The following is a 16,965-nucleotide window of genomic DNA, read 5'->3' on the forward strand; positions in this document are numbered from 1 at the left end:
GATCATCTCTAACGCATTAGCACAACAATGTGCGCATCGGCCGACAGTTTGTGCTGAACTAAATGCCAACTTTTGCCAACCGACTACCAGTCTATTGGCAAAAGTGTAGTCTGAAGTAGTCTGTTTGATGGAATCACCTTAAAACCAAATATATTGATAGTTTCGTCAACAAATAAAAACTAGACTAAAATGTTAGTGAGGGACTAGTGGATCCAGTAGAACGTGTTGCTCTCTGAAAATAGTAGACACGCGTTGTGAGCTCTGCTATTTTCAGCATACAACCAAGTGAAAAAACAGGCAGTACGAGTCCGACGCCATCAAGGCACCGCCAACATACATTCTAGTCGACTAAATCAACTGTAGATTTAGTCGACTAAAATCTCATGATATTTAGTCGACTAAAACTAGACAAAAACCAAAACATTTCAGATGACTAAAATATGACTAAAACTAAATGGAATTCTATTCAAAAGACTATGACTAACACTAAATCAAAAGTTGGTGTCAAAATCAACACTGCAATTGAAGCTGGCATGTGTTTTTTCTTTTATAAACGTTTTTTTAATAAAATTCTGTTCCAGTTTAACCCATTCAAACCGGGAACGCATCTGTGTATTTTATCCATATTTTATACTTTGGCTATTCAAAAATAGCACATATACAAGCTCATAGCGCAGCACCGAGTGCCACGCTATGAGCTTGTAGATCTGCTATTTTTGAAGAATCTTGAAAATTTGTGCAAATATTTGAATAAATATACATTTTTAAAGGAAACCTTTTTGACTCAAATCTTTGCTTCTGGGGGGTCCCTGGAACTAAATATTTTGAGATGGGGGTCTGCTGCCGAATACATATCATTTTGGGGGACCATGACATGAAAAGCTTGAGAACCACGCAACATACGTTTTTTTTTTTAAACGGTTAAGATTTAGAAGACATTTGTAGAATATAATATTCAAAGATTTGCACAAATTTAAAAAAAAATTGCAGTTCTACAAGCACATGAGCTTGTAAATCTGCTATTTTTGAATAGCCAAAGAAACACAAACAACTGAAGTGCAACAGCTTTCAACCATGTTCATTTCTGTTCTAAAAACTATTAAAACTGGCTCCTCTGTTTTAACATTGTTTAGCTCCAACCATTATTTCAGTGAAGAGATTTTCCATTACCTGCGCCAATGACCTGCTCAATCTTTACGCAGGATATATCAATCTCCTTGGCAAACTCCCTTACTGCCTCGTTGGGGTCCTCATATGTGAACGGATCAATATAGATCTTCATTCCTGGAGTCACTTGGAAAAAGAAAGAGAGGCTATAGTAATCTCTTTCAGATAAGCAATAAACATCATCATTACACATTCACATGCAATTTGGTAACATTTTCTATGAAGCCCATTTCTTTAGTGCATTATAAACATACTTTATTATAATCTGCTTATAACACTGTATAACTATAGTTATAAGAACTAATACATATTCATAATATTTATTTTTTACTATATTTACTGTACTATTTCTTTCAAGCCTTTCCTTGATGTTTTCGGCGTATTGGCTGGTGAAGTTTGCAATCTTGTGTTAATTTAAACTCGGATCAGTATTTAACTGTGTGGAGGTGACGTATCTGATATAAATATAAATGGTGGTTATGACTAGGCACTCATGGATACTATGTAACAGTCTGTGAGCAATGACACGGTGATCCCATGTGCTCTTAGTGATGATAAGGTAGGTTAATGTGTATATCAACTCCTGAGAGTCATGGTGCCATTAACACCCATGAGAGAAAGAAAGAAAGAGAGAGAGAGAGAGAGAGAGAGAGAGAGAGAGAGAGAGAGAGAGAGAGAGCAAGAGAGAGAGAGAGCGAGAGCGAGAGAGAGAGAGAGAGAGAGAGAGAGAGAGAGAGAGAGAGAGAGACGCTGGGCGCTAATATCAGCATCGTTCAGCTCTGCTCCAGGAAATAAATTGGCTCTCCTAAGTCCTGATGCCAGGTAAATTGGCTTACGGTGGCCTTTAAGTGTTCAGGGACTTAAGTGTCCCAGGTTTTAAATCCGATTATTCGGGCTCTCACATGCACATCTGGCCCGAAGCCTTCTGAATGGCGACTGTGCTGTTGCAGTAGCTGGAGGGAGAGCCTGCACACTGCACAGAGTCACAAAAACCTGGCAACGCTAAGCTAAGGAGGAGTGGAGTAGAGATGAACAGATGGAGAGGATCTCTCCAGGCAAACCCCCATCCTCCATTATCAGAACAATGCTATCTGTGCCCAAGCCGCGATGCCATCCAAATGACCACCCACTAATGGATGGCATGGACCACCGAAAACAAGGGCAGACACCCCAAATACGACTGGTGTGAGGGAACGGCACACACGCACGCACGCACGCACGCACGCACGCACGCACGCACGCACGCACACACACACACACACACACACACACACACACACACACACACACACACACACACACACACACACACACACACACACACACACACACACACACACACACACACACACACACACACACACAGGACGTGTTGGCTTCCACTTGTCTTAATAGCTGTGAAATGCCTTTGCCACTTACTGGCACTTTGCACACTGATTTGGAGTTTACTGTATGTAGAGCAATCACTGCTAACTGATTATATTGTATGGAAAATGCCAAGCAAACCAATTGAAAAGGTCAACAAGATAGAAATTAGACAAAAAAAAATGAAATGAACCTGGGAATGGAAACAGATCAGTACTTGTAAACGAGTGGAACAAATAACAATAAGGCATAATAATTTAGATGGGGCGAGGGTTAAAATTGCTTCTCCTCATCTCAGAATGATTTCTGTGTTATTGAAATGTAGACAGTGCACCACTGTAACAGTGCAGTATGAAAATTGAGAAGTGCCATTCCTTCACCAAACCCCTTTGAATTTTTTAACAATGGCAAATGACTCATGTGGCATTAGCATGCTAATAGCTTTTTACACAGGCGCGAGCACTGACCTATTTCCACAACAATAGATTTGGTTTGACTGTGAAATGTGATGATGCAAGGAGCCGCACAGTGTTCGAACGCAGGTTATGACAGGGGTAAATCCTTGGCTTTAAGAGAGCAGAGTCAAACAAGCGACGTGATTACTCGTACGGGGTGGGGTGGTTGAGTGGGGAGTGTGGGGAGCGGGCGAGTTAAGCAGAGAACCGTGTTGGGATGTAAGCCAAGGACACCAGTATGCAAGGTGGTGGTAGCCATGGAGACAGGTGTGTGTGAGGCAGCAGCGGGTTGAACGCTAGCCATGGATACGACTGTGTCAGACCGGTAGTCATGGAGACAGGTGTGCGTGCCGTGCCGGTGGGGCTGGTGGGGCTTTCTGGGTGGGGAAGGGTTTGTTGTGTTAGACAGACACAGTGAGTGAAGAGTGAGGGAGTGTGGACTGGTTTTACTCACTGTGGCCACTGGTGTAGTGCTGCAGCTTGTCTGTGTACTCTGATTCTCCCCTGTCGAACGTACGTGTCCTGGGGGAAAAATGCAAAGAGCTATAACACCGCTCCAGGGAAGAGGAAAAAGAGGGGCGCTATTGTGAGGGCTGTGGCGTATGCCCAACATGCCCAAAAATATCAACAGACACCAAGCCTACAGGTACACCTTTTTACGCTTTAATCTTCATTTGGATCCCCATTAGCTGCCACCGAAGTAGCAGCCACTCTTCCTGGTGTCCACAACAAACATAACACTTATCACATATTATAACACTAAATAAAAACATTTTCAAGACAAAAAAAGTCAAGTCAAAAAAACTACTCATCACAACCCATCAAATTACATTCTTCAGGTCAGTTAATTAACATTAGGGTTATTGATCACGTGTTTTAGGAGTTTCTTAAAACATGCCTTACTGGGTGCTTCAGTGATCATAATTGGTAATGTATTTCATATTGTAAGCACTGCTAGTACTAGGATAGTAAAACAGGCCTGCAGGGTGCACAATTCACCACTCATGGATTCCCGACTGAAGGCACATCATTCTAAATCAGCCTCTAATCACACACTAGATGATTCAATTCTACCATCCATTTTGTATTTTCATCAAACTCTTTTCTTTCTTTTTCTACCCTTTCAGCTTGAAAGTTAATTGCTGTCTCTGTTGCAGACAGACTATAAAATACTAAAAAATAATAACCAGTAGCATCACTGGAAAGTAAGCTGTGCCTCCACAAGTACCTGGATGGCCCGCATGTTTCTACAAAGTGTAATTTTAACAATCCACAGGACCCTGTAAAACCGCATTAAGGAAGTGAGTAATAAAATGATAATAACACAAGCGAGCAAGTGTCTGCTTTTGCCAGCTAGTGCAGATGTTTTATTGCAGGGTGGCTGGCCAGACAGACAGTGTAAACAGATTAGGAGGAGCTACAGGAGGACAGGCTCACCGGTTACAGACGATGATGAGGACAACCACAGCAATGAGGAAGACCAGTCCAGCAGCCGCCGAACCGACGATCAGAGGCAGTTTCTCCTGAATGCTGGTGTTGTATTCCTCTGAAAAAAGTTTTAAAAAAGGGGAACCATACACACACACACAACACATACAGACACACACACACACACACACACACACACACACACACACACACACACACACACACACACACACACACACACACACACACACACACACACACACACACACACACACACACACACACACACACACACAGTACAGTCACCGGCTGAAGCATATGGGAAAGCATCTGAGCCACTGCATATGGAGGGAGCAGTGGGTGACAGACAGGCATACGGCAGGGTGAACCAACAGAGCTCTTGGCATCTTGATTGGCTGCGCGGACGTCTCTCCAAAGCCCCCACTGAGCGCGCTCAGATGCCAGGGATATGGCTGATCATCTGGCAGAGGGCGTGTGGAATGAAGAAGGAGCATGTTTGGGTGAGACCCAACCCAGCCATGCAGCCAAGCACAGGGAACCCAGTTATTCAACACAGGCAAACATAGGCAGGGCCATATACGCCCCTTTTAGCACCACATCCGAGCATTAAAGACCGATTTATACTTCATTGTATACAACGCTGTTGTGTGCCGAAAATAGCCCATCTACAAGCTTTAAGATCGTCTATTTTTGCCGTACAGCAACGTTGTACGACATTGTATAAATTAAGTATAACTCATAACTCAACCATGTCAACCGGAGATAAAGGTTAGTGGGTTCATTAGCACTGTGCTTGGGGCTGGAGAGGACATTATTATATTCGATACATAACACAGTATGTAGTGTAAAGGTCTGACGGAGTATGGTAATTGCTGCAGTGTTAAAACACTGGCACCATAGCATAGGGTTTGTTTACATAGTGATTTGCTGGATTAATAAAATTATGCAAAGCATTTTATGTCTCAGCTTTTGATATTAAGACCGACAGCGAGTGACAGCTAAGCATAAGTTTTTACAGCGGTAAAATTCTTCTTGTCATTTGTAATTTATGTAAGCACTGCAGAAATGTAGACACATGCTTTGAGTTATGATGGACTAAGTAAGTCCAATGAAGCCTATTTTTCATACTGAAAATCGAACTTTTCCAGAACACATATCACTATCCAACATTTAGAAGGTCAAACAAACCTAACCTAATCTTTATAATTGATGTTTATGTTTTGGGGAGCACCATGGGTGTATGGGAGATCGCGCTAATGCATTTTACGGCTGCAGGGAAAGGAGACGTTGGGAACAGAAACGAAACATGCAGACATGAGCTTTCTTAGCCTGCATGAATGCTGTTTACCGCAAATGCCTTCTGCTGAGCAGTGTCCTTCTGCACAGATTAGAGAACTCCAACCTGATCTCTGACTCACAAGCTCATTGTTAGCAAGCAACAGACTGCAATGGCTAAATGTCTACGTTGAACATTATGTGTGTGAGTGAGTTTTGTGTCAAAACAATACAGTGTTTGGTAAATGTGCTACTGTAGGTACTGTCATTGACAGCTTAAATTATATATATCAACTCCTAGTTTGAAAAACTAATACTTTTACAGCCTAGAGATAATATATGGATTAGAGATACTGAATGATAAAACAGTTATATGGGTTTTTGGAACAAACTTAATGCAATGTAAGTACTGTATACCATGAAACGTTCTCTGGTGGCATAATCAAAGATTAGAATGTGCATGGTATGATATTAGCGTATTGCTATTCCTGCACAATATCTAATTATGGAGCATTTGAATTGTTTATGTCACAACACCAACACCATCTGGCAGCTGTCTGCCTCCATACAACAGCCCAGCGGTGTTTGGTCGATGGGCCGCGCATGAGAGGTGATAACAGCCCTGCGTGCTTTGGTGAACATTGGCTGCGTTCTCACCCTCAGTCATGGTCTGGAAGTACAGCTTGCCGCTGTAGCGTCCAAACCCGGCCACAGTTCGGGCCCGGACCTGGAAGACGTAGATGCTCCCTGGCCTGAGGCCACGGATGATCACTGTGTTGGTCTGGCTCCGGATGGTGGTGGAGTTGTAGTCCGACTGGTCCTAGGGAGAGGAGAGAAAACAACATGTTGAATTTGTGCACATTAGTAATTACAGTACAGAAGGCCAAAGGCTAACAATTATGACGTACCTTGTGACTAAAATACTCATTATGTACAGTGCGTGTGCGTGTGCGTGTGTGTGTGTGTGTGTGTGTGTGTGTGTGTGTGTGTATGTGTGTGTCTCTTTCTTTGGAAGGACCTGCAGTATCAGCACTGTAAATAATTCTGGTAATGAGCCAGTATAATGGGATTAACCCATTAAGACCCGAAGCCGATTCTACAAATGTCTTCTAAATCCCAACAGTTTTCAGAAAAACTTGTTTCTATATCAGTGGTTCTCAAACATTTTCATGTCAAGGACCCCCAAAATGATATGTATTTGGCCGCCGACCCCCATCTCAAAATATTTAGTTTCAGGGACCCCCAGAAGCAAAGATTTTTGTTAAAAATGTTCGCTTTAATATTCAAAGATTTGCACACATTTTCAAAAATAGCAGATCTACAAGCTTGTAGCGCGGCACCATCTGCTATTTTTGAATAGCCAAAGTGTAAAAGCATGCTTTTTTGCTCAAATCTAAAAATGACACAGATGCGTTCCTGGACTTAATGGATTAAGCCACTGTGCTTCAGAGCTTTGCCCTATTTGAATCCTGCTCCAAGACGTTCTCCTGTGCCTCCCCTATACTGTTTCCCTCTCAGCTTTCCTACTGTCTGTCTCATTAAATAAAAACATGGCTAAGTGAAATGGCTTGCCCATTCTCTTGAAGACACTGTGACTACACCCCAAGCTTCATATTAGCTCGGTTTTATATTCTGTTTGATGTGATGGCCAGCCTTAATAAGCTCCGCCAAAAAAGGCATATCAGAATGCATGAAACAAAGTTAAAACACTGAAAGCCTCAGCTCCATTACTCTGATTCAGTCAAAGAGTTATATGAGGGTGGATTTAAAGAGTCATGCTTAATAATGTATACGCTGTCGTACAACAAAGTATAAATCATGCTTCTGGGTCATAATGGAGTCAGAGGGTGGATTTAAAGCAGTGGTTCTCAAACTTTTTCATGTCAAGGACCCCCAAAATGATATGTATTTGGCTGCGGACCCCACCCCCATGTCAAAAATATTTTGTGCCAGGGATTTAAAAAAATAGCAGATCTACAAGCTTATAGCACGGCACCCAGTGCCGCGCTATGAGCTTGTATATATCTGCTATTTTGGAATAAAGTATAAAATATGGTTAAAATGATTGTGACGCTATATTAACTAATTTTGCTGGGGACCCCCTGGTACCCCCCCCGCCCCCCAAAGACCCCTGGGGGTCCCCGGACCCCACTTTGAGAACCAATGATTTTCAGGTGGAGTCAGGTGGATTCGATGGCAGTTTCAGGCCACAATGATCAGAGCTCCACTGCCATACTCCTCCTTCAGTTCCAGCACGCTGACAAGACTGAGAGAAGATACTATTTTAGCTGTTCCCTTCAACCCGCTGCTCACTACACACTTCTGAGTCACAGCAGGGGCTGGGACAATTGTTTTGACAGCTTTCTCCAACAGTGTCTGAGAAAGGAGTTATATTCAAAAGAGAAGAGGCTCAGCTTGCAGGGAAATGCTCAACAAATGCTATCCGTGCGTGCGTGCGTGCGTGCGTGCGTGCATGCGTGCGTATTTGTCTGTATGTTTGTTGTTGTTGTTGTACATGGCCGTGTGCATGCATATTCATTATTATGTGTACGCTTGTTTGCATTTGTGTGTGCAGTGAGTGTACATACAGTAGCATATCATTTTGTGTGTGTGTGCGTGTGTGTGTGTGTGTGTGTGTGTGTGTGTGTGTGTGTGTGTGTGTGTGTGTGTGTGTGTGTGTGTGTGTGTGTGTGTGTGTGTGTGTGGGGGGGTTGTGGGGATTTGTGACTAGCAGCATTCATGTGAGAAAGTATGCTGATTCTGAGCTGCCTGTCCCTTGAATACTATTTTTACAACAGTCAGTGCTCCATTGTTTCAACCGCAAATCTCTGTGCATCAGTCCCCCGTGGCCCTACTGCCGGGCTGAGAGCGCTGCGCTTTCCCACTGACTGACCATGATTGTAATTGAAACAGAACGAGCAGAAGTTCTAAGCACTGTTCAGAAGCTCTGTCGTACATGCCTCCTAGGACGTGCCTGTACGCGAAACGAACCGCTCAGAGGAGGCATTCTGAATTTAAATGATTTCGCCCAAACAAAGGGTTCACTTTTGTGCCGTCGGCCGCGCATACCTTATTGCATTGGACGAGGTCTGACAAGGAGAGAGCGAGACGTCAATATGCAGTGCAAGATTAAGACTCAAGATTTTGTAGTAGTTTAACAGGTACATGGGCACTGGTCCCTTGAGTTTCTTGAAAACCAGGCCCATTGCAAATTGCTGTACATCAATGTTTTTAGGTAACTGGGCTTGTGTCCAACTCACGTCTCAGCACATCTCTACCCTCTCTTTCCTGCCTGTGTCCAAAATACAGTGTGTGTGTGTGTGTGTGTGTGTGTGTGTGTGTGTGTGTGTGTGTGTGTGTGTGTGTGTGTGTGTGTGTGTGTGTGCGTGCGTGCGTGCGTGCGTGCGTGCGTGCGTGCGTGCGTGCGTGCGTGCGTGCGTGCGTGCGTGCGTGCGTGCGTGCGTGCGTGCGTGCGTGCGTGCGTGCGTGCGTGCGTGCGTGCGTGCGTGCGTGCGTGCGTGCGTGCGTGCGTGCGTGTGTCCTTTGAAAATGGTACCTTTTCATAGTACTGCAGTTCATAGTCCAGAATGACTCCATTGGGCTGGTCAGGTTGGGACCAGGAGAGTGTGATGCTGTCCACCGTACGACTGACCTGATGCATGATGGACACGGAGGATGGAGCTGCAAAGAGGAAAAAAAACAAGGTGGGATCATGAGAGGGAGCACATTCAGGCAGAGTCTAAGAGGAAAAAGTGGAGAATCTCATAATACAAATTCCTATACCGTTCATCTTCAGCACAGTGTTACGCATAGCACAATCATTTTCTGATCTTAAAGAAGGCCACAAGACTGAAATGGACGAAAAATAAAGAGAAAGGCATATGGAGCTGCTGCCTGGCACATTTCTTCTTTGTTTTATAGTTTTACTCTGTGATCAGCACCTCACCAAAATGTATGGTGAAAGTTACTTTCTTATCAGATACATACTGTACCAATGCTCAAAGTGGCTAATCTCAAAATATGAACATTTAGGTTGTTAATAAAGTGTCTAAAATCTGAGGAACAGTAAAGTGTGTGCTGTTAATAAAACATGTATATACTGTATGCATGTGTGTATATGTATATATAAAAATGCATGTGTGATATATTTTCCAGTCTGTCTGTATTCCTTTCATTTTAAATACATGTATCAAATCATTCCAGTGGTTCAGCCAACTGCATCAAAGTCAAAGAAGTTGCACACTTTCAAGTCTATACCAATACCACATACCCTGCTTGCTCATATTTACATGACGAATGTCACACCGATGACATACTTCTATGATGGTGTAATATGTAACGTTAGAACGGTATAAATTATGCATAGTCTACTGGAATCCCATCTTACACTGTAGATGCAGTCTCATGACTGGGCTTGCATTGTACATAGGCCAGTCAAAACACGTTAAACCACATAAACAGTCTCGTGGGACTTTCCGGGCATCAACTATGATCTACCCCCCCCCACCCGTGATTAATCTATGCTTTCCACACTGTAGACGTGAGACCACAATGCACTTCTGGGGCCGGGAATTATCCTTCCCTATGGAATGCAGGACAAATTACGAGGAGCAATTTCATTTTGTACACTACATAAACAACAGTACAAAAATGCACAACATAAGAGCACAAATTGCCAGAACCGCAAATATGCAGCACACAAATTGTCTTTCCTGCTTTCTACTTCTTTTTGTTCCACAACTTCATAATTGTGCCTCTGCGGTCTGTGTTTACGCATATTTCCGATGTGGATGACAGCTTAATAGATGACAGTAAATGAAGTGCAAGTGTAAGGACAAGAGACATGGTCATGGTGGACCAAGTCAATTATGGTGTTTACTTTAATCAGACATGTGGTAATGAGCGATTTGAAAGAGGCTAAATCCTTCCACTGCAGTCTTTTACCAGAGGAGAGAGAAAGAGCCTTTGGAAGAGTGCTTCAAATTCTTTTAAAAACTTAAAAAGCAATGTAATCTTTTACTCAGCATGGAAAGTTCACTTTCATTACTGATGCCATTTTAATCTGCTGTACGCCATACATATTAATACATTTAATAATTTAATTTAATAATTCATTCAAAAACGTTTTGGGAGCCACTCAAATTATACCCACCCATCGAGAGAACGTTTTCAGTTGATATTTAAATAATAGATTTGATTAAACGGCTTGGATATCAGAAGTTTTTGCAGTACGCCATTGGTGTGCAACAATCGTCTCAGAAAACCCAACGAGGAGCACTTGACACAATTACTTTTGTAGAATAGCTGAAAGGTCAGGGGGGCGTGCTCACGTATCCTCCAGCAACCATAAAGATTAGTTCAGGGTGCCGTGGGTCAGTGCGAAGTCAAGCGAGATGTAAGATATAAGGGCCCATCTGGGGGGCCTGCATGTGGCCTGACTGGACCTGTATTGTATTGGTTTAGTGAGTGGGGTGGGGGACCAGGATTTATGGCCCCCAGGCCACAGGCCTCAAGCCCTGTGCTGTTCAGACACACACATCCAGACAGCAGAACAGTAGCTGCCGGGAACTTCAGCTATAAAGGCCTCTCCACCGCTCTCCGTGGAAAATTCACAGAGTGGAAAACTGCTGTAACCACGCCTGCTATTTATCAGAGAATCTTAAGCACTGTATGTGCGGTTTTAAGATCTTCAACAGTATATAAAATGGCCATTTATTTTCTTTTGTTGACATTCATGCTTCAAAATGCTAGTAATTTGGGTGTAAGTGTTCTGGTTCTGTAAAGTAGTGCAGGAAACTAGTGTCCCAATGTCCCTGAGCCTTGTTTACACCCTATTTATTCTCACCAGGCTGTCGGCGGTGCCTCATGTGGCCTATGACCCGAACGGAAGCATCCATCAGAGGCAACAAATAACGAGGTGCCATGTAAACGCTGACGCACGGGAGACCCACACTCATACGTCGGTGCACCGAAGTATAAATGTGCCACTGGATAACGTATAGGGAGTCTCTGCGTTTCATCTCAGTGCTGCACTTACACCACGATGGCGTCAGATCCTGGAGCTTCTGCAGTCGACATACATCACCACCACCCCCCGCCGCCCCTTCCCCCCACCCTCTTTTTTGTTAACTGGGAGCCAGAGGTACTGTATACAGTATCCAGTCAACCGAGGAATCTCCTCCATCTCACCGTGCCGCGCAGCTTGTTTGCAGTCACAAGACGACAGCCTAATAAGGCAAATAGTTGCTCTGAGGGGGAACTCACGAGTATCCTATTACGGATGTACATATATTCAAGACTGCCACATGGCCTTTTTTGCTGCATAGCATTTCCATTAAACACACTGCACAGCCATAGCCTAGTAACCTGATACAGAGGGGGGCAGTGGGGGGGGGGGGGGGGGGCAGAGAAACAAAGGCAGCTCATGTATTCATGTACACAGGATGGACACATGCCAACACGAGAAGCTGTCGAAGGAGAACGTTGTGGTTTTTCGTTCTGGTGAGGGACACCTCCCAGACGAGACAGCAGGACGGTAGTGACCGCGTCTGAGGCTGACCAGCCGATAAGGGGGAACGCACGCGGTAACAAAAAACAGACTGAGATAAAAGCAAAGGAAAACATAACTCTAAATGTTACTATAAGATGCATATAAAAAAGGGGTTTCAGTGTCTGACTGCTTTCAGTATAGAGACAACCTCGCTTATAGTCCAGATGCGCTGGGCATTCTACTGCAGGTCAATTCAGGACGAAGATTTTTATTAAATTAACGTCACACCAATTTACTGTGGCATGCAGCGGTATGCCAAGTCAACAGTTCATTGTTTTTGTGTATGACCTCTAACAATGATCCACATATGCAAGCTATTTTTGTACTGTATCACATTTACGTATTTCCATATTCCAAGTACACCTTTAAGTTTTTTTTTCTTTCTTCCCTGCTTGAAATTTAAGGAGTTGAATAAACTGTTGGTTTCCATTGTGTCAACATCACTTGCAGAATTATACCACCAAATAGTCTTTCATGTTGTTTAAAGTCATTTTCTGTTACAACAATTATTTTAAAATCATGGGGATTATTCCAACTGACCAATTAAAGTCAGTTGGGATTTAGAAATTCAGCCGTGGGGAAAGTTAATTTATTAGTCATAACAAATAACTATGCAGTAAGTCAGGTCACTTACTGTAACACTGACTGTAGCTAATTTTACTCAACCTTTGGTTTTCACTGAAAGCTTTCTTCATGAATATTTTCCATAAATGTGTCAATTGTGGTGGTTAAATAGTGGTTAAGTAACTACGTTAACTAGCTGAATTACGCACTCACATAATTTTGATGGCAGTCTCCGTAAAAAACAGTTTCTCATTACTGTCGGTTCCACAAATGAAAAAAAAAATTGCGATAAAAGATGCAGATAAAAATGTTTTAGTTGCGGAAAATTCTGGGCTTTCCAAATGATAGCTCACAATGCAGCGGTGACGAGAACCATTTGAAGCCAAGGTGTTTAAACTTTCCCCTGGCAACGCTTCTGCTCTGACACATTGTAACAATCAATGAGGGGGAATGGGTTTCACAACAACCTCATCAGGAGCAGATAATGTTTACATTTTCGCTTCCATCTCAAAAAGCACCCAAAGACTGCGGATAGTTTGTAGATGACTGGAGGGGGAATCAAATTATACAATAGATTCGCTGTGGGAGGGTGGGGATCCATATGAAAGTTTCAAGGTTGTATATCTGGGAGGGTATTGCTTCATACGAGAGGATGTGAGGCCCCAGCAGTTGTCACAGAATTAAGTTTCAGACCCCACATTATTACTAGGTCTGGGAGTTGATATGAAAGACAGTGGGGCTTTTGGAGTGTATTCTAGCATGACGCCCTGGCCTTGGCCCAACTGGCAAATAGAAAGGCTCTGTTTTGTGCAAAAATCTCTAATAGAGGTTTTACTGTTGTGTTTGAACACCTCGTAATTTCCGAAAATCAATCAAAGATGGACTTTACAGAGTTATTTCCATGTATTTGAATCTATTTCACTTTAATGGGACGTACCTTTACTAACACAGGGAGAAAGTACAATCCTCAGTGTGAATTTATCCATTTATACACTGTACACTGAGGATTTTACTATACATACTTGTACAGACCCTGATCCATTGCATCCACATGCCCCTTTCCCTCGCCTTATAAATAAGTGTACACTATTTGTGCTTGTTATTGTCTGCTTCTATACCACTGCGCTCGTTTGGGGGGCTGTCTTCCTCTCCTCTACCCTCCCTCCTTCCCTAAGAATGCTGGGCTCCTTTCAGGCCTATTGATTCACCTCTCTTACAGAGCACCCCTCTGAGCATGATGGGCATCTTCATTAAACAGGCTGGTGGAGTGAGACCACGCTGGCCTTTGATGGTTGGGCAGCAGGGAGAGGCTCAGCCCCCCTCCCCCTCCTCCACAATCCCAATGCCGAACACCCTGGGCTGCTGGACAGAGAATCCAGGACTACAGGGGCCCTCTGGAGCTCTACTTGGGGCCCCAGAGGCGTTTACACAGAGCCATTACATTGAGCGGTTCTCAAGATGGGGTGGTGGCCGAGAAATAATCGCACTCACAAATTACAATAATGGTTTGGATCGCCTGCTATTGACGTGGTTTATCGATGAGAAGAGACGACGGCACTTTCTTTCTACGCACATTTTTCTGCGTCGACCCCAACAAAGCAGCATGGAACAAAGGAGAATGTTGTAATTGCTACACAGTTAGTCTTCAGTGTTAATTCATCCATTTGTCCCCAACTCCCAATGTACAAATGTAACAAAGTGGACCGTAACGGGTCCATTTTTACTATGTATGCAATTGCCTTGCAGCCTTGTCTTGGGATTTTCTCTGGATCTTTCAGACTTTACAAATATGCTTGGTGCTCCATGACCATGTGGGTCTGATTTGATTTGACGTTGTGGTGCAGGGAGCAATGCTATGATTTGGGGAGGATGGTGGAGGTAGTGAGAACAGGTCAGGGCTCGTAAATCCCTTTTCCTTTTCATTGTAAAAAATCAGTCTCCCTGTGGCGTAGTTTCTCCCTCAGGGGCCGAAGCCAGCTGGTCCTTCACCATGCAGGCTCCAGAACAGGCCGCCGCTGCTCCGCGCTCTCCCGACTGCTGCCCGTTTACGAGCAGCGCGTTGAGTCGCTCTTAAAGGGAGAGGAACGTATTTGCATGTACTTACAGTGTGCTGGCAGCCCGCCCTGTTTCCCCATCTGCAATGGATTGTGGGCTTTTTTTTCATGTCTCCAAAGAGTTTCCAATGCAGTAAAGCTACACAAGGAAGATTTCAGTTCATCAAGCTCTAAACCATCTGCACTGGAAAAGATTGGAGGGCCTTAATGCATTCATATACACACCATAAGCTAATTCTAAAGAGCCACTCCTGGGGCTTGAAGAGTTCTCTGATGCTTGCAGAGGTTAGGGTTTAAATCTAAGCACACCCAGCACTCCTGCGCATTTTAGGAAATGCAAACCAGAGAGAGAGAGAGAGAGAGAGAGAGAGAGAGAGAGAGAGAGAGAGAGAGAGAGAGAGAGAGAGAGAGAGAGAGAGAGAGAGAGAGAGAGAGAGAGAGGGAGGGATAGTGGGGGGAGAGGGAGGGAGGGAGACGAGTGGGGAGAGAGAGAGAAGAGAGAGAAACATGACTTGGAACAGTGTACCAACCCCTTTGAAGCTACTTGCACAGACACATGGAAGAAATATATCTCTCTGTAGGCTGAATTGTGTTTTATAGAATATGAAGAACCTCTAATATGATGTTTGCTTTTTAGAACAACCATTATTCAATTATATTTTGTAATAATATTGCAAAATTGAACATAATATGCTATACTTGGAGTGGACTACACTTGCATAGCCTTTGCTACTTGGCTCAATTATGACTTTTGTTTTCACAGTGTGGTTCTGCAGGAGATAGGCTGTCTATGAGGGTTGATATCTCTGCCAGTATGTCTCTCTGTCTGTCTGTTTGTTTTTCTGGAGCTAATCTTGCAAACCTCTGGACCGACCAGTGCCAATTTTTTTCAAATATGTTTGAAAATATATAACTTCAATTTTATAATTCCTAATACTTTCTAAGTCAATGGAGCTCAGATTGAAACCTTGTGTAAGTATGGAGTCATAATGTACGTCATACTGTAGATAAGATACTCTAGATACTCTAGATATTCTAGACGACTTACATCACAGGCTGGCCAGATGAAGCATCGTTCCCAAGTGGATCTCGGATCTACATGATTCAATTTTTACCGTTGTGTTGTATTTATAAAAAACTTTTGCGCAGACTATTGAGGAGGGTCTAAGTACAGGAATTTGACTGCCTACAATATTGTCACAGCTGTATTGTAAGTGCATGCATCAATAAAACCTTGAACCTTTAACCGTTAACTTTTCAATAGAACCTATAGTGTTTCCAGTGGCTTTGAATTTAATAAGACCAAAAAAACCTCTGAAAGTCACTGCTGATTATCCACTATGCAGCTGACATGTTGTATACAAATGAAAATGAAATTGTATTATATTAGGAAAATATGAAAATAAGCGCTGTACAGCAGTACACTTCTTCATGCTGTACCGATACAGCTAATTAATTAACAGTAAAACTGTTCTGACAAAGGTTATTCATAGGACTGTAAAGTCTCAATGTAAAACTATTCCATAAAGAATAGTTCCATAAAGAACTATAGTTATTATTATTATTCTCAACTCAACGCATTGTTCCCGACTTGCATCGTTCCCGAGTCGGGTGGTATTATTACAGATAAGAGCATAATCAATAAAATCTTAAAATCAGTTCTAAAACAAACAGGCAGCCAATGAAGAGTTAGTTTTACAATTCAATCCTCAGTGTTAGCTTTACTCAAGAGTGTGCAAATGGAACCATTTGGTTACATACACTCTAGGAGGGGTTCCCAAAGTTTTTCACCCGAGACCCAAAAGATAAATTTGGTGTCTCCCCGGAACCTAAACGTATAAAAATGCATTATGAATAAATTACTTAAAGGGCCCAAATATCTAAATTACTGAATCAAGCAACTTAAAAACTGTCTGGGGTGCTCACAAAAGCCTGAGTAGACGTTAAAACGACCCCAAACATGTTTAGAGAAAAAGAAGAAAAAAAAGGTTCACGCCCAACCCACTGTTTGTGGAACATTCTGCTGTTAGTTAACCACATGAACCCTAGCGTCACTATTCTGGTGCAAACATTCACTGAAAATAGC

The 16,965-nt window shown here is 43.0% G+C and overlaps 1 protein-coding gene across 2 annotated transcripts in view; it reads right to left on the bottom strand.

Moving 5' to 3' along the window:
* Positions 1-16,965, bottom strand: part of ephb2b (eph receptor B2b) — a 174,271-nt gene that overhangs the window by 20,616 nt on the left and 136,690 nt on the right. Inside the window, exons 6-10 of one of the 2 annotated variants that reach the window (XM_084061418.1) lie at positions 9,268-9,392; positions 6,369-6,531; positions 4,425-4,533; positions 3,442-3,509; positions 1,171-1,284 (exon numbers count right to left, since the gene is read on the bottom strand). In XM_084061418.1, coding sequence (XP_083917544.1) covers positions 1,171-1,284; positions 3,442-3,509; positions 4,425-4,533; positions 6,369-6,531; positions 9,268-9,392 — 579 coding nt within the window. Of the gene's footprint in view, positions 1-1,170; positions 1,294-3,441; positions 3,510-4,424; positions 4,534-6,368; positions 6,532-9,267; positions 9,393-16,965 lie in introns of both variants that reach the window. The other variant, XM_084061417.1, reaches the window with a different exon arrangement.

This window comes from Gymnoscopelus microlampas (genome assembly GCF_963454915.1).
Source record: "Gymnoscopelus microlampas genome assembly, chromosome: 7".
Taxonomy (NCBI): Eukaryota; Metazoa; Chordata; class Actinopteri; order Myctophiformes; family Myctophidae; genus Gymnoscopelus; species Gymnoscopelus microlampas.